At 41.0% G+C, this 22,633-nt stretch overlaps 1 protein-coding gene across 1 annotated transcript in view; it reads left to right on the top strand.

The window, feature by feature from the left end:
* rsu1 (Ras suppressor protein 1) overlaps nucleotides 1–15,172 on the top strand; it is a 54,041-nt gene extending 38,869 nt beyond the window's left edge. Inside the window, exon 9 of the mRNA XM_044176755.1 lies at nucleotides 13,861–15,172. Within this exon, the coding sequence (XP_044032690.1) occupies nucleotides 13,861–13,963 (103 nt within the window). The 3' untranslated portion in view covers nucleotides 13,964–15,172. The remainder of the gene's footprint in view (nucleotides 1–13,860) is intronic.
* Nucleotides 15,173–22,633: the final 7,461 nt, after the last annotated feature.

Here is a 22,633-nt window from a genome sequence, read left to right as displayed (position 1 = left end):
TTATAATTTTTAGGTTTATTTGAATTCTTAACTATTAAGTTACATTATACTTTATTCTTGACGCTGCACTTCAGTCTTGCACGGCTCTATTTCAAGTTTTAATTCAGCCGTTGTCTTTACATTTTATCCTTGGTGTTTTATTTGTTTGTAATCATCCACTTTTATTCCCTGTGCCTGCCTGCCTGTGTATTTTACTGTTTTGTTTTATGTGTAACGCTGGTTTTGAAAATTGCTATACTATATATAAACTTTATTATTATTAATATTTATAATTATTATTGTAATTATAGTCAGATGTCGTGCCATAATGATGGGGCAGTGATATTATAAGCCTATTAATTCATTTACACATTCACATAGTCTTATTTTTTGCCGGCCGTCCTTCCTGCATTTGGCAGCTGCAGCTGTGTTGCTTTCAGCGGTATCATGTTATTTTTTGTTAATTTTAATTTCTTCATATTCCTCTAATATTATAGTTTGCTCTTCGTTTGTAAAACATGCCGCTCTGCTGCCGGTAGACTTGTCCATGTTTGCGATTGGTCATATGCTGCAAACCCCGCCCCTTTTATATGAACGCCCTCGTGGCTGGAGACCCTGGGCTGACTCGGCGAGTTGATAACCAGCGTCGTGTGAGCGAAACATGTTTTAAAACGTGTCCCCCTGTCTGATGGGAGCTGGAACGTGGGACATCTATACTGGAGTTATCAAAGTTTACACTCTTTATAGTTACTTTTTAATAGAAACAGTCTATTATGCACATGCACACGACTTTGTTGATACATGTGAAAGTGTAAAAAGAAGAATAAATACAACACCTCCCGTGGGAAAAGAAAGGGTGAATGACCCCCCATTACACCGCACTCACACACACAGCTGGAGAGGTGAAAGAAACCCGCTCTGTGAGACATGACCAGGCATGTCCGCACCCCAGACATGCACAACACTCATCAATGCTCCTGCACCGTAGGTCATGCACGTGCACCAGCGTCTGTCAGCCCCATGTGCGTGCATGAAAAATGCCCCCCTTATTTTCTTCTGATGTGATTTGTATGATGTTCATGTGCCCTGGGAACAAATTCACTAAGGGCCCTTAGCTCCACATGCATACGCACATGTGCCAGGCCCCCTGTCAGTAAGTTACACACCCCGTGTACTATGGTGCTCATGGTGATTATTTTGCTACATTATATTAACCAGTTTCAGTTTTGTTTGTGTTCTATGGACATCATGTACATCATACATTATTTATCTTTTCATAAACTCTCTTCTCCCCTTATCTGAAGAGAAGCCATTGATCAAGTTCAGCTGTTAGCCAAACAATACATATTTGTAGCATAAAAAAAACTCATATTAATCATATTAAGTGTCTTTGTGTCAATTGACCTTAATTCAGTGGTATTTTTGTAGATTTTAATCCTTGTCATTTGCAAAAATGTGTTGACATAGTTCAACACTTTGCTGATGTAGCTGCTATGTAGCAAATTTGATGTGAAAGATGTTCTGCCTCACCAAGCATCCAGACATGTCGTGGGGAGGGCGAAACATGAGTGGTGTCTCATTCAAACTTTTCCTGCATTCGATGCACGGAATTGAAACTTTGTTGCAAGGCTGTTTTTGGGTTGCGTGTTATGGTGCAATATTTTTGTTGTTGTTAGTTATGTTTAAACGCAGACGAGGAGAACGTAATTCCACTATGTTGTTACCGACAGGTCTTTATTAATACTATACAGTAAAATAACGTTTTTTCCCTGCAGGACGGGAGAAGACACAAAATCAATGGAACTCTATTGTGCAGGCGGGAATAGTCCGAATGTTTGCAGTAACGGTCAGAAGATCTGAAGTGTTTCAGTTGTCTAAATCAGAGTGATAGGCCTATTAGAGCGTTCACTCTGTCAGTTATAACTTTGTCGGATTAGCTGCATCTCTAGCTACTATTTTCATGTAAGTTCACACTTTGCAGACACTCCAGGAGTTTGTTTACCTTGCTGAAAGTTTTGCGCTGTGACTGGGAGTCAGATGTGTGTCGTATCAGTTTGGTTTCTCTGCGTTCAAAGGGCAGGCTGGCCCAGGATGTGTTAGCTCGGCGCAGGGGTTATCAGAAGAGGAGAAATGCGACTCTGAGTAATTAGTAAACTAATATAATCTCTTTTTCAGTGGGTCATGAGTAATTGATTACAGTTTTCAAGTTACTTGCCCAGCACTGAAGTGTGTCACACTGATGGCCAAAGCTGGCTGCCACGTGTTTATTTTGTAGCTCTGTGGTTGGCTCCCTCACCATGCTGTGCAGTAATAGAGCGTAATGCAGCATTATCGTAATGCCCCAAAATGAATCACCTAATAAACCACTATAATGCAAACAATCCCTTCACTATTTAAGAATAATTAGCAGACCATATTCAGTCACTGTCAAGTGGCACAAAAGAATGAATAATGATCAGCCAATCACCAAGGACATATTTCAGACATCAGCAAATAATGATCTGTGGTCGATTGAGTCTTACATCCGACTGCCTCCTCGCCTGGTTGGAAATGACTGCGGCCTTCTGCTGTGGACATAGACGACTTTCCCTCTGAGTGTAACTCACTGTTCTCCTGTTGGTCTGTGTAAAGTAAATGTTGCAGCAGCTGCTTGAGTCTCCAGTGTATCTCTACCATCAGTATGTGCTGTACATTAAGGATGCACTTTTACAGTTTCCTAGAGGTTTGACCGTACAGCTGCAGACACGGCAGCTTATCAAACTGGGAGCAGCGTGCATTGTTGCTGGCCACAGTGCCTTCGTTGATACGACCACTGAGAGGGTGCAAAGTCAAAAGTCAACTTCTACACATAATAGTGGCTTTAATGTGCGTGTTAGTGACACTATGGAAAGTCCCAGTGCTCTTAGTGGCTTTTATGGTGGAAGTCACAGCTTATGATATATCCAGTTGAGGATAGTGCCATATAGGTTAGCTTTGGGTCTCAGGTCCTCTTCTGAAACAGGTACCTGCAGTTGTTGTGGGTAGGTTAAGACCATCTAATCTCCATATAATTTGTGGTGGTTTGTATGTTCCAAAATTTGAGATATTTAATGGCAGGTTAGCTGAGACTAATCTGAACTTGCCACGTAAGGGCCTGGAGGTCAAATGCAGCAGAAAAATGTGGACTGCAATACATGTGTATGTGGTTAACACAGGTAGAAGACATTGTTTATTTCATTTATGGATGAAATAGTTCTCACATATACGCACACACACATCCCTCAGAGTACTGGTGGCTCAGCAGGAAATGTAACTAACTAATGATGAGGGCAGATAACTTTGCCACCATTGGCTAAAAGCCCCAGTTGTTTGTCATGAATCTTAATTAGGATCTCTTGTACTCCTTTCCTCTGCCTCTTTCTCCCCGTCCCTGCTCTGCCTTCCTTATCTTCATCTTCATTCCTCCTCCTTCTCCTTCCTACTAATGTTTCTCTGCCTGTAAAGAAAGCTACTAAATTGCTTGGCAGCTCTGGTGAAGATGAGGTGGCTGCGAGAGGAAGGCCCCCATCAGATCAATGGCCTTTGGCCTCCCTGCGCATTTATCACACACACACACACTCACACATACATATTTTTAACTTTATAACACACACACAGAACTTTTCCATGATTAATTAAGCCGTGTGGAATAGCAGAGCTTCATAAAGACATCGTCAGGAATCTGAATCCATTCGCCTCTCCTTCTGCATTTAATTGGCCCTAACAGTTCATCACCGGAGCTGCACACACACACACACACACACACACACACACACACACACTAAAAGAAATGGGAAATCTTTATGTTGATCTGTAGCTAGAACTGTTAGTGCTCTGTATTGCTCCTATAAAAGCATAATGAAAATGCTTTTGTCATTGTGTGTTTTGAGTGGTTGTGGTTGGTTGGATATCTCATGTTCTCCTGGGTTCTGGCCTCTTCAGCACACAAAGAGAGAGAAAAGAGCAGGCGACCAGAGGGACAAAATGTCTACTGTTTGTCTTTACAATGTCATAGATTTTCAGTGAGATTAAGAGAGGAAGAAGCCCTCGCTTATTCCAGATCTCAGACTGTGTACATAATGAGAAGAATGATACAGTGATAGTAGCGCAGAAGGACAACAAAGCAAATGAATGTAGCAGCACAGGACACAACATACATGAGTTACAAGATAATACTCTTCAAAGACAAAATACAGTTCACAGGGACACAATATGAATAGTTGCACTGCTGAAAACAGGCTATAGTAAATGAGGCTCATTAAAATGTATTTTAGATGTTAAAAACTATAAATGCTATAATTCTGAGCATCTATACAGTCAGGTTGTCATAGGAGTATAATACGTTATGTATAAATATGATGGAAATAAGAGGCTTATTTTGATTTAGCTATTTTTAGTTGTGTTGAGTTACTGCTCAGTGCAGCAGGACGAACATTCAACACAGCACATTAATAATTCAATTCAATTCAGTTTTATTTATATAGCGCCAATTCATAACAGAAGTTATCTCATTGCACTTTTCCTATAGAGCAGGTCTAGACCGTACTCTTTATAATATTATTTACAGAGACCCAACAATTCCCACCATGAGCAAGCATTTGGCGACAGTGGGAAGGAAAAACTTCCTTTAAGAGGCAGAAACCTTGGACAGAACCAGACTCAATGGTGGGCGGCCATCTGCCGCTGCCGTGTTAGGATTTGAGAGAGAGAGAGAGAGAGAGAGAGACTGTCATATACATAAAACCTATTTAAATACACAAAATACCTGAAAGTATATCTAGTCCAGTCCAGAGTCTTTTGGGAAAAAATTATTAAATTACATAAATTCGAGTCAGGTGTAGTCTGTGTATATAGAAACACTCTGACTAATGTATTAGGTAAAACATTTGACTCCCTGTAAAATGGTTTGTGAGTAATAATCCACAAATGTAACACATTGAGGTCTCGATGTTTTGCTAGCGCAAAGCCAGCAGTAGTTTCCTGAAGCACTACTTTTTTTTGTTTCCGCCTGTTTGCTAATTTCCTTTCACCAAACAAACATGTTTGCCGAGGTGGGAGCAGAGGTGCAGCCTCAGCTGTGTCTCTGCTATGCTATGTGGCGCAGTGCAGTTTTGGTGCTCGTTTTGGCATGAAATTGCATTTGCGTTCAAACCTGCTCAGACCACCTCTTATCGCAGACGGAGGGCCATTTTCGTGTCTTTAGTTGGCAGAGACGCGCACACACAGACCTGAATCCAAAATCACAAAACATCTTTCATTTCTGTTAAGTTGTGCCTTTTTCAGTTGGCTTCATATTCTATTGATCTACTGGAGATTGATGTGCATCAAAATACAGTTTGTGATTGAAGAGTCTTACCAATGATATCATCCACATGAGTGTGATTCCCACCACAACTTGTAGAATGTCGGATCTTTTCCGTGCAGTTGATCAAACATCTGAAGTCATCACACAGCAGCAGGAAGGACACGTTTCATCTACAGTCTCTGATTTCACAGCGCGGCTGTGTGTAATTTTACATACAGATGGCGCAACAGCAGTAACTTCATGAATTATTGAAATCTCCGACACGGTGACAGGATCGGTCAGGATCTAACGGTAACTGACGATTTGTTTTTTTCCAAACACCAGACTGGAAAGCTGTTACTCACAGACTTAACAGTGACATTATTTGGAGTAACACAGCTGTCTTCAGGATGAATCCTGAGCTCCATCAAAAACATATAAACTCCGCTTGAAGCATCTTTTTTTCATGTCGTGATTATTTAAGTGAGTTTTCCGTTCTGCTACTTGCCGTCACGTCTCAAAATATTTGCAGTGTTGACTTCTGCACATGGAAGCATATCCAGATACTCAGTGTGGGAAATACCCTCTGACAACAGGGAAGGGGAAAGGTAATTCTTAATCTCCCGACCACAGTCCTGCATGGATCCAGTTTGCAAACCTGTATCTGCCCCGCACCCGCAAAGCTCAACACATAACGATCTGCTCCCCACGCTTATCTCTAAATCAATTCCAGACCTGACCCAACCGTTAGTATAAGACCTGACCTGCAATCAAATATAGGCTCAGGGTGTCTGTCACACACGCACACATTGTGGACCTACAGTATGTCTCTTAGATCGTTCAGACAACTGGTGATGAGTGACTCACAGACACGTCGTAGACCACACTGCTTCTCTGAGGTGAGGCCAGTCTGCTGTGTTTACAGGGAGTTGTTTGGTTTACTTTAGTCTCTTTCTGGTCGTGTTGTTCAGTATTGAAAGAAGACACAGTGGTCCCCCTCTTCTCTTATCGTCCTCAGCATTCTGTTCATGCTCGCCTCCATGTCAGTCCTCAACTGTCAGACAGACAGGAGATGTATGACTGTATGGCTTAACATCACAGCCACACATACTATACATACTAGTAGTGAAAAGGCATTCATGAACATTGACTCCCTGATGTTGGGGTTTTTTGGAGTGAACACTCCATTAATTAGGCTGCATTATTCTCCCCTCCTCACACTGATTTATTTTTTCCTTCATGACACACTGACTTATCATTCCACTCCTCCTCTTCCCTTCACATCCTTCTTTGCTCGACTCATCCATCAGTGCTGTGAACCCAAAATTATGCTAACACTAGCTTGTTATGACAGCACCAAGTGTGCTGGATTGGCCACTTATTGACTAAATGGATAATCTTGCTTTTCTTAAAAGGAGCGCACACAATCAGTCCCCGCAGTCCTGATCTCCTCCAGCAGCTCCGCTCTCTGGTCATTATACCGTCTGCTTCTGTTCTCTGTTTCCAAACATGGCACATATTGACAAAATGTAAATATCTTTGTGATGTAATCATGTCTTTCTTACAGAAATTAAATGAACAGGGAAATTGAATATCTACCCATATTGTTACAGAAATAGCAAAATATAAAACTAATAATAAAATTATTAGGGATTAATGAGATGTTTGCTTTCTTGCCCTTACATTTTCAGATGATGTTTTGGGTAATGCTCAACAGTTGTCCTGCTCTCCCGAGATGGAAAAATAATATCAACATACATGGGACAGGAAAAGAGAAGAATTAGAGTTTTTACACACTGTCGTCCCACAGTGTCGTCTGTATTTGACTGAGTTCCATTTGTCTTTAAGTAATTCAGTCAGTATGTTGAAATTATGGATTTAGGTTTGTAGTCTAACTATAGATTTTTCAAAATTGTGCAATTTTAGTTTAGTTTGAATAGTTTGATTTTTACCTCAGTCAAACCTGTTTATTCAGGAAGTCTCACTGAGATCAAGATTTTTTTTGCGAGAGAGGCCTGATTACAAATGAAACCTAAGTCATATGTGCAGCATCCCAAAAGGACGAGTCAGTCACAGAGTCACATATTCACATTCACAAATATTAAAAATATCAACAAGTAGAACTTTAAAATCCCTCAAAAGAATGGGTGTCTGTGTGTATGTTACCGGAAACCAGTCTGTCCCAGTTCAGAGTGTCATATTAGCTCTGAACTCAAATAAGGATGTTAAATATCTCGGCAACTTAGATAGAAAGGCCTTAGAAATGAAAACACAGGTAGACTGATGGCCTCTAGATGTCAGTGATGACCTTTGACCTTTTCGTATACCTCACAGTGGTGAGTGTGGCAGCTAGCTGCAGTAATGAATTGAATGGCACTGTTGTAAATGGTGTGCTGAACAGTGGCAGCAACATGAGCAGGATATCTCCATAATAGAGAGTAGAGAGAATTATGGATTGAATAATGGCTTTAATAGTTTCTGTTTTTTGTGTATTATTTTCAATATTGATGTCTGTGTTCTGTGTGATGTTCTGATTGGTGTTTTTGTGTGAACAGGTTACAACATAGTAAAAAGCTTAAATCTGTGCTTTGAGGGTTGGATTTCCTTATTTTTTCTTATTTATTTTCTTTTACTCTACCTCTGCACTCGTAAACCATTAAAATCAGGGTAATCCGTGAACAATGGCAGAATATAATATGATGAAGGAACCAGACTGAGGATTGGTCTGTTGTAGTACCTCGGGGATTCTTTTGCTTCATGAGTTGGTGAGTTGAGTGTCAGTGCTGACGTGCTGACAGATACGGTGTTAACAAGACTAAAACTGTGTCTACACAGAAGGTGTAGTGCGAACAGCATGTTAGCAGATCAGCAGCAGCTTCAGTCATCTGTCTGTGTCTGGTTCAGGCACAGTACTAACAGTAATGTTTAGCAGGTTATGTTTACCATGTTCACCAATTTAGTTTAATGTGTTAGCATGCTAACATTTGCTAATTAGCACTAAACACAAAGTACAGCTGAGGCAGATGAGAAATTCATTATTTTTACAGGTATTTGGCCAGAAACTAATGTACTGGACAAATTGAACTTTTGACTTGATGATGGTGCTGGATGAAAGGTTAAGGGGTCACCAAAGTGATTAGAATGCATCCTGAGGGAGGCATTAATGTGTGTATCAGAATCCACAGCAATCCATCCAACAGTTGTTAAGACAGTTCACTCAAAACCACAAATGTTGACCTCATGGTGGCGCTAAAGGAAATCTCAGGGAATCACCAAAGTCAGTAGGATACATCGTCTGGGAACCGTGAATGGACAAAATTTCATGCCAATTCAACCCGTATATGTTGAGATATTTCAGTCTCGACCGACCAGCCGACAGGCATGACATTGCCATCCCTAGGGCCATCCCGCTAGCATGGCTGAAAACTGTCAACTGTCCCAAGGCCTGGCTGCTTCCAGACACTCTGCTGCTCCCAGGGGCTGCCCGGCACCCTGCCCCACCCTCTCCTCTGGGACCTAGCAGCCCAGCTGACTGGCAAAATGCTCTGCAGAGCGCCAGGATACCACTTTGTCTCAGTCTCTCTCTCTGTCAAATATTTATCCCTGGAGACCGGATACCTCCAAATGGGAGGTGGGGCTGGGGCAGGGGTTTGGGGGGTGGCAAATAGGCAGTCTGCAAATAGGCAGACAAGTTGGAGGAATCTGGGAAATGAATCAATGTGGCTGACAGTAATGTAACACTTACACAGAGTAGGAGAGCGGCTGTGGTGAGCTTTTCAAAGATGAACAGTCTCACTGCGCCTGACCTCAGAGAAGACAGCCACCTATAAAGCAAGCACTCATGATAAGATGGAGAGTAGTTGCCTCCTGCAGGCGACCAGTTCCTCCACTGGCTGTATCTCCGTCTCTCCCATCCTTTCTGTTTCTTCTGTCTGTCTCTGCCTGCTGTGGTTTTGATGGGCAGCAGATATTAGAGGGTTTGGCAGCTTTTAATTCCCAGTTGAAAGTGTTGACATGGGATGAAGGCAGAAAGAGGAGACGAGAATACAAGACACTTCAATCACAGACTGACAGTGTGTGTGTGTGTGTGTGTGTGTGTGTGCACAGACTGTAGAAAAGAATGGCCATAGTGTCTGTAACATCACTTACAGGTTCTGAAAGGGATGTTTTGAAGTTGTTACATCTGTTTTCCTCTTGCCACCGTCTTGCCGGAAAATATTAATTTGGTCAAAGAAGTTTGGGCGAAGCTAAGGTGGGACAAGCAAGTGGCAAACTACACAGCTGTCTGTGATACTCTGAGATTAATGTTCATGAAGAAGGGTGGCCCCAAGTTATACCTACTAAGCCTTAATATCTCCTTTGTGGAACGTTGTCAAAATCTCCTTGAAGACACACTACTCATATAGCAATGTTTGCTGGATGGTGTGCGTGCCACCCATAATATATAATAATATACTGAGCATGTTGATGGACAGTGGAGAATTGGAGACTGCTGCTTTTAGTCAGCAGTATGGGTCAAGCTCATAGACTGTATGTATGTAAAGGTGGACACCGCGTTTCCACTTCCTCTCACTGTACAGAAGCTAAGCCAAAATATCCCGGATAAGGGAGCGGCCATCTTGCGCTGGTGACGTCATTTGGAGCCAGAGTCTGCACAGTAGTGATCGGGTTGGAGCCGCAGTATCGAGGTCCCGCCCATACACCCGGCCGACTCAATCGCAAGCCAGCCTCAGCTGTTAATCATGACATGAAACCCCCTTTTTGCAGCATTGAATAACTAATTAAAACAAAACTTATCAGAAAAACAAACACTTGAACAAACATCAGTGTGATAAGAACTACCTAAACTGACAGAAACCATCTTTGGGAAAAATATATTTGACGTGTACTTTGAGTTTTTAGTTTGGCTCATGTCCCATCTGCTAACATGGAGGGGACTCAGTATTTCTCCTTATAACAAGTACACTGATGTTCATGTTTGAAATTGGTCAAATATTGTAGCAGTGTGTACATTCACATGCATTCTATTCAACGAGCAAATAATGTAATTAATATTCCACAAACAATATATATTGAAATGAATCTTAAAAATAAGGAATTATGATTTCTTCAAATCCAGTCATGTATGCTGTAACTGTTGAGAAAGGACTGTAATGAAAACATAGCTGTCTCTCTGAATTAAAAAAATGACATTAAAGAATGGATTGACCTAAAAATCTAAAAATTAACAAAACCCTTCATTACTGTAAAATGGCAGATGAAGAAAATTATAAGCAACATAGGCCTTCCACCAATGATCTATACAAATACTTTACAATCTGCAGGCTGATTATTGTATGATCTAATTGGTGGCTTCTGGTCATTCGTTTTAAGTGAGCTTGTTTTAAACCCAGGCTAAGCATGAATGCAATAAGAGGAGGGAAAACGAATACACAATTATCTGTGAAACAGCCTGCAGGGAGGAGGACAGAGAGACCGAGCTGAAGAAAGTCTTTTCCACTCCAATGAGCTCTCTTGCTTCTTTGCGAGCAAGAGACACCCAAGGGAGAGAAAAAGTGACAGATAGAGGTGGGGTGTGTGGGTGTGGGTGTGTGTGTGTGTGTGTGGGGGGGTAGACTAAGCACACTTGTCTGCTTGTGTCAGTAATCGACACTAATAACCTACAGTGAATGTTGACGATCATCACTGACCACTGTTGATGATCATATGAATATGTGGTGTCTTTGTATTTGTTCCTATTAAACTGTTGGCCACCATTGTGTTGGTGAGGATCACAGTGATTGTGTGCCAGTAATGTTGTTGATCTCACTTCTTAAGCTCGACGTGGCAGTGCAGTCAGTACAAATAAGAAACAGCAATTTTGATATCAAAGCTTATGCTTTTGCTTCCGCCTGATCACATCTAAGCACATAAGCAGCCATCCAGTGTTATTTCTAAGGCTTTATTTTAATCCAATTTTATTTATATAGCGCCAATTCATACCAAAAGTTATCTCATTGCACTTCCTATAGAGCAGATCTAGGCCGTACTCTTTATAATATTATTTACAGAGACCCAACAAATCCCACCATGAGCAAGCATTTGGCGACAGTAGCAAGAAAAAACTTCCTTTAAGAGGCAGAAACCTTGGACAGAACCAGACTCAATGGTGGGCAGCCATACGCCACTGCCGTGTTAGGTTTTGAGAGAGAAAGAGAGAGGTTTAGCGAGAGAAGGGAGGTGGGGGAGAGGGGGGGGTAAGTAATAATGTAATGGTAGTGGTAACATTAATATTAATACATTAATAATAATCAGAATGACAGCTATATGAATAATAATGACAGCATCAGTAACAGAGCCAATAACAACAACTGTAGTAGCAGTTGTTGAGCAGGAACACAGGGGCAGCAGGTGGCCCACAACCACAGATCCAGTCTCTGCAGCTCCGGAGGCAGAAATACCTGCTGAAAGCAACAGAAGGAGATAGACGAGAAAGCACAGAACTACGGGAGAGAGATGTCGAGTTAGGAACATGCAGTAATGGAATAAAAATGCATGCAGATGGAGAGGGAGAGAAGGAGAGAGAAAAGAGGTGCATCATGGGAAGTCTCCCGGCAGTCTAGGCCTATAGCAGCATAACTAAGGGATGGTTCAGGACTCACCCAAGCCAGCCCTAACTATAAGCTTTATCAAAGAAGAAAGTCTTAAGCCTACTCTTAAATGTGGAGATGGTGTCTGCCTCCCGAACCCAAACTGGGACCTGGTTCCACAGGAGAGGAGCTTGATAACTGAAGGCTCTGGCTCCCATTCTACTTTTGGAGAGTCTAGGAACCACAAGTAACCCTGCATTCTGGGAGCGCAGTGTTCTAGTGGGGTAATAAGGTATTATGAGATTGTTTAAGATATGATGGTTCCAGACCATTAAGAGCTTTGTAGATGAGGAGAAGGATTTTAAATTCTATTCTGGATTTCACAGGGAGCCAGTTCAGAGAAGCTAATATTGGAGAAATATGATCTATTTTCCTAGTTCTTGTCAGTACACGTGCCGCAGCATTCTGGATCAACTGGAGAGTCTTAAGGGACTTATTCAGGCAGCCTGATAATAAGGAATTGTGATAGTCAAACCTCAAAGTAACAAATGCATGCACTAGTTTGTCGGCATCATTTGAGACAGGATGTGCCTGATTTTTGCAATGTTGCGTAGGTGAAAAAAGGCAGTCCTTGAAGTTTGTTTCATGTGGGAGTTAAAGGATAAATCCTGATCAAAGATAACTCTGAGGTTCCTTACGGTAGTGCTGGAGGCCAGGGCAATGCCATCTAGAGCAACTATGTCTTTAGATAACGTATCTCGGAGGTGTTTGGGACCAAGTACAATAACTTCAGTTTTTTCCAAGTTTAACATCAGAAAATGGCAGTTCATCCAGGTTTATATGTCCTTAAGGCATGCTTGAAGTTTAGCTAACTGGTTAGTTTCATCTGGCTTGATCGATAGATATAATTGGGTATCATCCGCATAACAATGAAAGTTTATGGAGTGTTTCCTAATAATATTGCCTAAAGGAAGCATATATAAGGTGAATAGAATCGGTCCAAGCACAGAACCTTGTGGAACTCCCTGACTATCTTTGGCGTGCATGTACAAACTGAGATCGATCTGATAGATACGATTTAAACCAGCTTAGTGCGGTTCCTGTAATGCCAATTACATGTTTCAGTCTCTGTAATAGGATGTGATGTCAATGGTGTCGAACGCAGCACTAAGATCTAGCTGCTGTCTCTGTGCTATGATGCACTCTAAATCCTGACTGAAAATCCACAAATAAACTATTGTTATTTAGAAAGTCACACAACTGATTGGCAAATGCTACAGGTGTGACATTGATGATACATTAATACCTTAGACAGGCGGATTGATATGTGAATGGATGTTCCAGTAAAAAATGGAACTACAAAATACCATGCTTCCTTCACAAATGACATGCATGGGCCCCTTGAATCCACAAGCAAAAGCTCTGGTTTGTTGGTTGGTCGGTTTGTGCTCTCATGGCTTCCTGCTCTGCCATTGGTCAGACCTGCTGTAATGCCGTTGAGAGAGTTGTCTGTAAAAATTCAAACAGAAGCAGCATCTTCAGCTGTTCAGAGTGTTTGGAACATACTGAGCATGAGGATGGACATCAGAGAAGAGGATTGTGCTTTATGACTGGTGTGAGAATTTTCTACGGCTGGTTTATTTTTTTCATTTGGTAGAGCAGATCACTGGAAGTCCCCACTGATCCACTCATAGCATAGCAGCAGGGTCTAATAACTGTACTCTTTGGTTTGTCCACATATCAAACCCTTTTCAGAACTAGATCATCAAGGCAATCACCTACTGACCCGATTCCACAAAATCTAGAGATATTCATATTCTCTTTGTATTTTTAGTCCTGCTAAGAATCTTTGTATAACAAGATCATCTGTCACTTTTATGTTGTGGTTTGTCATGAACATTGCAGGCTCAGGGAGACTTTCGGCGTCTATTTGAGAGCTCAACAGTTATCTGTGCATACTGAAAGAACTCTCGTCTCCTCCTCTCCTCTCTCCCCTCCTCTCCTCCCTAGTCTCTATGGCAGACACATGCAGGCCAACCCAGAACCTCCGAAGAAGAGCAATGATAAGAGCAAGAAGATCAGCCGCAAACCACTGGCCGCCAAGAACAAGTGAAGAGACGAGCGAGGACGGAGACGAATGCTTGCTCAGCCAGCCCCACTCACTGCATGTGCCTTTTTCCTTCCATCTTTTTTGTTTCTAAAAAATGTATAACATGGAAATGTATACATTATGTTTCTAAATATGTAGTGTTAAACATTGTATGGCTTTTATTCCACTGTGCCTGAGTCCAGATGGATGTTTGTTTGTTTTTTCAACTCTTCTTATCTGTTTGAGTCTTGGTGCTACTTACTTACAGAGCTTGGACATAGAGGTGACTGTTGGTAACACCTAATAACATAACCACTAGATTAGCGGTCATTTAGCAGCAAAGTTCAGTATTTATTATAATGTCATCCTTAGAGAACAAAAAGACAGTCGCTTTACATGCTCGTGGCCCTGTAACTTCAAATTTTGAGGACATCAGTATGAAGAAGTCCTGCAAGGCGACACTGTTAAACTGCTATGATACCAAAGGCAAACAGCTGTCTCTGGAAAGAACTCTTGCTCACAGATGTTTAGGAGACAACTTTAAAAGAGTTAAGATGGACAGCGTCTTCACTGCTCTGTTGCTGCGCCACTTTGCCATTTAATGATAATCCAGCCTCTGAAAGTATTCCACCCCCTAATGACCAATCCCGGATGTCCACTCGATGCAGCTGTGTCACATTCCGCCCCTCAGCTCCGACACATCTTCGTCTCATCTTTCTAATATAGTTTAGAGTAATATGGAGATATTTTTTATGCTTCACAAGCATATTGAAAACACACTTGCAGCTCATCTAGATGTGGTATCAGATACTTTGTATGTAAAGAAAGCACAGCTGAGAAAAGAGCTGGAAGTGAGATATTCCGGTCACACGCCCAGTGGACTTCAGCACACCAGCTAGAATGGCAGCGTATTGTCTCCAGCAGGCGCAACTGAGCGACTATTTCAAATCTAATTACTACTATTATCACCAAGAGTGAGAAAGCCGGCTCAGTGACGCCTGCCGTTAAGCGTGTTCGCTCCTCTGAGACTCACTTCTGTTGTTCTTGTGTTTGAACCTCGCTGTAACTTCACTTCCACATTCTCTTTAAGTTATTTGTCAAAGCTTTACCAGGAGTCCATCACATTTCAGCCTGTTGCAAAAATGAATGAATACATTTTTTTTAAATCATCATGCTTTTATTACAGGCTCTCTATATTGAACATTTCAAATAAAACATCATCATCATTTTGAACTGTCGAGTGTTGTTCTTATTTTCACTTTGTCGCGCTGAGTACTGTTCCATCAGCTCAGAGACACCAAAGGACAACACTGTGATGCCTGGAAATATGGCTTTTTAATCCCCTATAACACTAGTACAGAAGGGTTCATAAAGGCTAAGAATCACATTTTGAAAAAACATGTCTACATCAAATAGCCAGCTGTTAGTCTCATGAAGAGCAAACTGTGTTCTGGACTAATTGTTGTGTTAAAATACAAATTTTATCCAAATTAACAGCAGATGTGAGACGTCAGCGGCACATGAGAGCTACTGAAGTGTCCGTCCGTTGAATCCACACCGACTCTGACCTCCATTATGGCTGTCCAGCTGTCCTGTCAGGAACACAGACAGCAGCCACACAAACGTCACCAGGCTGACTCTTGTCGGAAATTCAATAGACAAACTAGCGTTCGGCCATTGTAGGCTAACTCGAGTATATAGGAAGAACACTGCAGTCCTCCACCCACTGGAGCTTACGCTTCGATGTTAGGACTGTTTGTATTTGTTTATTATTTGTATCGGGTTATTATGAGAACGTAAACATCAAACACTGATTTTACTAGTCGAGAGTAAAAGTGATATTACGATAAAGAATTAAAAGATGAAATAAAAAGAGCAAAAGAAAAAAGACCTTAAATGAAACGGTTTGTAGTTCCTCTTGCAGCTCATTTTTCTCGGCCTACTATGCGGAGGTACACGTTTATCTATGATCAATTCCAGGTGCATCTTTAATTAAGAAAGCATTGAGAGCAGCACACAGGTGGATAAGATATGTTTTACGTTGCTTAATATGCTTTTTGGAGATGGCATGAGGCTGGTTTTTCCAGTTTAATCAGCAGAGTGGGAATAATATTGAGGAAAGTTGTGCAGATGCAGAGGGCAGAAAGTTTTTGAAAGAAAAGCAGATTCAATATGGTAGCCTTAGTTTAAGACCGCCATCCATCTCAGAGAGAATCTAAAGTAACGGCAGCCTGACTCACCCTCTGTTGCCTTCTGGTAGAAAGGCAAAGTGCAGGCTGAAACGGCACCATGCAATGCTTCATTACGCAAAATGAATATTGGTCAGCTTCGAGAAACTAAAGATGAGTCGGTGACCTCCTACACCCTAAAGCTCAGTCCAACTACAGTCACTGCTCCACTCACACTGCTGGTGTTTTTCTCCTCCGTCCCTTTTGGTGTATGTTGTACCTGTTTTGTTCTCACTTCATCTCAATTCATCTCACACCTTTCCAAGGACACAATGAGTCCCAGGCTAACTAAAGCCCATTGATTTCCACCAGGTGATTTATAGGTGGCGTGTGTGTTAGGGCAGGCTTGATTGTCTAAGGGGGGCTGCACTGTGCCACTTTAATGAGGGTGGTGACACGGGGCAGAGAAGCAAGCGCCCCGCCCACCACAGGAAGAGCCGCTAATATACCGCTGCCGCTTTACTTAATGACCAAAGCATTTATACAGAGCGTGCGCTGCAATAAACATCATATTCAGCGTTCACATCTTATTTTTCTGAAAGGATTTTCCTATTAATTTGTTTTTGGAAGTTATATTTTCAATTTTCAATATTTTCATAATTAATATTTGAAAATGATTACTGCAACATTTTTGAAACAAGATATTTTGTTTTGGAATTGTATTTGAGTTTATTACAACTTAGGTCTTGTCTTACAGTTTTTACATCATTTCTATCAGTTATGATAATTTTGTAATCACCAAGTTAACAGCTGAGATCTAAGAACATGGTGACATCACTCCAACAAAGCCGGACGTCACACGAAACGTCAAGCAGTCTGATGATCAGACAGGTTGTAACAACTACGGTGAGTACGGTAAATCAACGCTGAACCAGGAAGTCAGCAACAACAGAGCCGTTTTGTAATAAAGCAGTTTTATCCTTTAATTCTACAAGTCGAATCGGTTGAGGCCAACAGATAGGAGACACACTGATGCGACAGCTGATAGATTGACTTGCCACGTCTCAAAACCCCTGAACCTTGTGAACAGCTGTTAAAACTATGTGTTCTTAAATGTACTTTGGTGAATAGTCAGGAGAGCTCTAACAAGATTACCAGAACAGTTTCAGTTTCAATGTCAGAGGTCCAATGACAGCAGAGAGAGTGGCGCGTTCACCCAGTTGCATATAAGAAGGATGCATACTGAGTGGAAGAGAGAATCAATTAAGCCAATTAAGAATGCTGTCTGTCCAAACAAATGCCTATGAAGCCTGCAGACCAAAATGAAATGAAAATGGCTGGATAGAAAAGAAATCACAATCACATTATTTTGCTTATTTTAAGACGTACCAATGGACAAAGAGACTTGTGAGTCTAGACTTTATGTCACACACCCCTCCTTTGAGAAAACATGGACATAATAGATTTGATACTGACGTGTCCTTCGACCGTCCACCTTCCTCTGCAGTGTCAGAGGTCAGATGTTTTGACATCTGAGGTCTGACTGCAGACAGATGAGAGCTGGCTTCATTTCCCCGAGTGCTGAGCTCCAGATGGTCCTTCTCAGATCACTACAGTGTGATGGAGTTCAGATCACATTCAGGTGGAAGAAAGCCCCCACCTGCAGATGTGGCATGCTGTTTTGTGAGTCCTTTATAAGCCATCATAATACTCTTCATTAACAAATCATTTGGTTACATTAGTAGATGAAAAAGAAAAGAAAAAATATTTCTAATTACATTAGTTAAAAAAAATTTAATCTACTCAGACACTAAAACCCATGACACCCATGGGCACACCCCATACCTCTCTACCAGTTTGGGAATGTGATTGGCCTGAAGCCACGTGACCATATACATCTATGTGTGGCTGTCCCATTGGCTGAGATATATATGACTGGTTGTCTTTTATATATTTGTAACTTTGTTATTTATTATTTATATTTCATACCCATCTTATTGAAATGTTCTTTGTATTGTGTTGTATGTTGACCCTGATGAAGACTACAAGTCGAAACGCACAATAAAGTTGTTGCTTAGAAGTGATTTGACCTCTTCAGACTTGTTCTCCTTCTCCATGCACCTTGGAAGCAGCTGAGGTTGTGCCAGAAATCCCGACACAGCCACCAACAGGCCATGTACAGTAGATATACAGTAACAACACATTGGGATCATTTTAGAATTGGTTCATGTTATTTTAACAGTCAGACTTTAAACCTCCTCAAAAGAACAGACTTATTAAAACAGATCACTGTTATAAATCCATGCATGGTCTGTGCCCTCACCGTGTCTATCAAAGGAATCCAACTGGCCAGTGGATTCAAACCCAGACTGCTGCTGTTGTGTGACCAAAGTGGTAACCACTGAGCCAGCGTGCCACCCTCATTACAAAGTGCTTATTTGACATTTCCTTTTTAATTTAATGTTTATTTCTTGTATGGACAGTATAGCATGGCCCTATGCTACATCACTGCATGTATAGGCTGAGCTAGTTTGCAACACCCATCCCTACACGGGCCTTTACAAAATAAAACTTTTAGCTTTTCTGTATTTTTCAAAACAGCAGCAGCACTGATATTGTTGTTGCGACCCTTGTCAGTATTGGATTGTTGCTGTTGTCATGGGAAATGAAAGGCTGCACAAGCAGAACAACACTTCTGAACTATGGAACTCAAGTGATTTAGTGTTATACTTCCATAAAGCTGGACTCACAAGAGACAGTTTAAAAAAAGAAAGAAAAGAATGATCAAAATCTGTGCAGCAGAGGCAGAGATGTCCTGAATTGTAGTCTCTAGTATGGGTCAAGCTCCAAAAACACTGGAGCCTACATTTCCCATAATGCAACCAATAGCCTGTTTTCATTAGACCCTACCTGCCTGTTAAATGCCCACATCTCATCAAACTTTACCTCCAGTTTGTAACACACATGCTTTCTAATAATAAAAAGACTGAGGACTGTGTCACTTATCGCCTACATTGTAATTGTGTTAAACAGAAATGTCTTCTAGACAGGAGGAAGGATTACAGCGATGGGGATGTGAGTATTGTATTAAGACAGACTTTAAAGAATGTGAACCTATCCTTTAAATAAACAGTGATATGATAAATATATAAATTAACTAACAAACTGAAATAATTCAACATATTTTTAAATGTGATTTCATCATTCTCGACGTCAGTCACTAATGACATGCTGCACAGGTACCAGGTGTATTACCTGTGCAGCTGTATCACCGACGAATGTCCACAGAACCCCTTATTTATGCAATGCAAATACCACTTAGATTTTTAAATAGTAGAATAGTAATTGTAGTGTTAATATTAATACATTTATAATAATAGGAATGACATCTATAGGAATAATAACGACAGTATTAGTAACAGAGCCAATAACAACAACTGCAGTAACACTTGTCGAGCAGGAACACGGGGGCAGCAGGTAGCCTCTGGCAAGGAAAAACTTCCTTTAAGAGGCAGAAACCTTGGACAGAATCAGACTCAATGGTGGCCCGCCGCTGGTTGCACGATGTAAATTCCACATAGAATTTTAAAATATCCAGATCCAGACTCTGCAGCTCTAGAGGCAGAAATACCTGCTGAAAGCGACAGAAGGAGAGAGGAGAGAAACGAGAAAGCACAGAACTACGGGAGAGAGAAGATGTCAAATTTGTGACATGCAGTAATAGATCCATCCATCCATCCATATACACAGTGGTGTGCAAAAGTGTTTGCCCCCTTCCTGATTTCTTAGTTTTTTGCATGTTTGTCACTCTTAAATGTTTCAGATCATCAAACAAATTTTAATATTAGTCAAAGATAACACAAGTAAACACAAAATGCAGTTTTTAAATGAAGGTTGTTATTATTAAGGGAAAACAAAATCCAAACCTACATGGCCCTGTGTGAAAAAGTGATAAACCTTATAACTGGTTGGGCCACCCTTAACAGCAACAACTACAATCAAGCATTTGTGATAACTTGCAATGAGTCTTTTACAGCATTGTGGAGGAATTTTGGCCCACTCATCTTTGTGGAATTGTTGTAATTCAGCCACATTGGAGGGTTTTCGAGCATGAACTGCCTTTTTAAGGTCATGCCACAGCATCTCAATAGGATTCAGGTCAGGACTTTGACTAGGTCACTCCAAAGTCTTCATTTTGTTCTTCTTCAGCCATTCACAGGTGGACTTGCTTTGTGTGTTTTGGTTGTTCTGCTGCAGAACCCAAGTTCGCTTCAGCTTGAGGTCATGAACAGATGGCCAGACATTCTCCTTCAGGAGTTTTTGGTAGACAGCAGAATTCATGGTTCCATTTATCACAGCAAGTCTTCCAGGTCCTGAAGCAGCAAAACAGCCCCAGACCATCACACTACCACCACCATATTTTACTGTTGGTATGATGTTCTTTTTCGGAAATCCGGTGTTACTTTTACGCCAGATGTAATGGGACACACACCTTCCAAAAAGTTCAACTTTTGTCTCATCAGTCCACAAAGTATTTTCAGTACATTAAGTCTTGGGGATCATCAAGATGTTTTCTGGCAAAAATGAGACGAGCCTTAATGTTGTTTTTGCTCAGCAGTGGTTTTCGTCTTGGAACTCTGCCATGCAGGCCATTTTTGCCCAGTCTCTTTCTTATGGTGGAGTCATGAACACTGACCTTAACTGAGGCAAGTGAGGCCTGCAGTTCTTTGGATGTTGTTGTGGGGTCTTTTGTGACCTCTTGGATGAGTCGTCGCTGCGCTCTTGGGGTAATTTTGGTTGGCCGGCCACTCCTGGGAAGGTTCATCACTGTTCCATGTTTTCGCCATTTGTGGATAATGGCTCTCACTGTGGTTCGCTGGAGTCCCAAAGCTTTGGAAATGGCTTTATAACATTTTCCAGTCTGATAGATCTCAGTTTCTTTCTTTCTCATTTGTTCCTGAATTTCTTTGGATCTCGGCATGATGTCTAGCTTTTGAAGATCTTTTGGTCCACTTCACTTTGTCAGGCAGGTCCTATTTAAGTGACTTCTTGACTGAGAACAGGTGTGGCAGTAATCAGGCCTGGGTGTGGCTAGAGAAATTTAACCACAACCACAATTTAAACCACAGTTAAGTTATGTTTAAACAGGGGGGGGCAATCACTTTTTCACACAGGGCCATGTAGGTTTGGATTTTGTTTTCCCTTAATAATAACAACCTTCATTTAAAAACTGCATTTTGTGTTTACTTGTGTTATCTTTGACTAATATTAATTTTTTTTTGATGATCTGAAACATTTAAGAGTGACAAACGTAAAAAAAAAAAAAAAAGAAATCAGAACGGGGACAAACACTTTTGCACACCACTGTATGTATGCACCCCTGTGTGTGTATGCATGTATTTACTTACGCGTATATACATACATACCATTATACATATTTGTTTTCATCACATTTTTTACCACTTTAATGTTTTGCTATTAAATTTGTTCTTGATCTTTTTAGCACTGCTCCATTTTAATAGTTTATTTTATCGTTTTTACTTTTATTGCCTTGTGAAGCACTTTGAAACATGTTTTCAGAAGTGCTCTATAAATAAAGTTTCTGATTATTATTGTTATTAGAATTATTGTTATTATTCAGTCCCTTGCCTCTAAATAGTAATTCATCATTCACCATGCAGATATTGAGTGAAGTGCCAATGCAATGATCCTTTGCTACCTTCACAGCTCATTTTCAGGGACTCTCGATAAGTGGACGTTTGGAGGCCTAATGAAGCCAGAGAAGACGAGGTTAGTTTGATTTTAGTCGCATCAATACACCGTCCCTGCCTCTGTGTTCTCCTGATCCACAAGACAAATGACTTTTCATAGGCGTAGATTTGGGTATGGACGGTAGGGACATGTCCTTACCAATGTCAAGGCACTGCTGAATTGTCCATGCCAATATTTTTACTGATCTCACAGTGTTACTGGTAAGACCTATGCAGAGTTGCCAGGTTTGTGTGCTTTCTGTAAAAAGTGGCCTATTTTAATGAAGAGTGAAAGCGTGAAGTATGGGGGATACCTGACCTGATGGTCTGGTAAGCCGCTGTACTGCACATTGTCGGCCAGCTGTGGCTCTGTCAGAAGTAGAGTCTGAACAGAGATGATCACAAACACTTATCATTTTTGACATGAATGTGTAGGATGAACATTTGTCGAACTAACGCATAACCACCCCTAACCCTTTTTCACCAGTGGATCAGCAGCTGAGTTGTTATTGTATAGGCCATTATTTTATGGACATTATAGTGTAAATAACCCACAGCTGAATGTCAGACATCATTTTATCAGGAGAATCCTGATAGCCACAGCCTGAGCAGCACAGACACACAGACAGGTGAGCTGCAGGTGAGCGCTGATCAGTGGTGGAAGAAGTACTCAAAACCTTTACTGTTAATATTTAAACTAATATAAATTATCATTCATTTATATTATTATATAAATAAATGTACATAATTAAAATAAATAGTAAAATATCAGTTTA

This window comes from Siniperca chuatsi, linkage group LG19, assembly GCF_020085105.1.
Source record: "Siniperca chuatsi isolate FFG_IHB_CAS linkage group LG19, ASM2008510v1, whole genome shotgun sequence".
Lineage (NCBI taxonomy): Eukaryota > Metazoa > Chordata > Actinopteri > Centrarchiformes > Sinipercidae > Siniperca > Siniperca chuatsi.
This window is presented reverse-complemented; position numbering and strand designations above follow the sequence as displayed.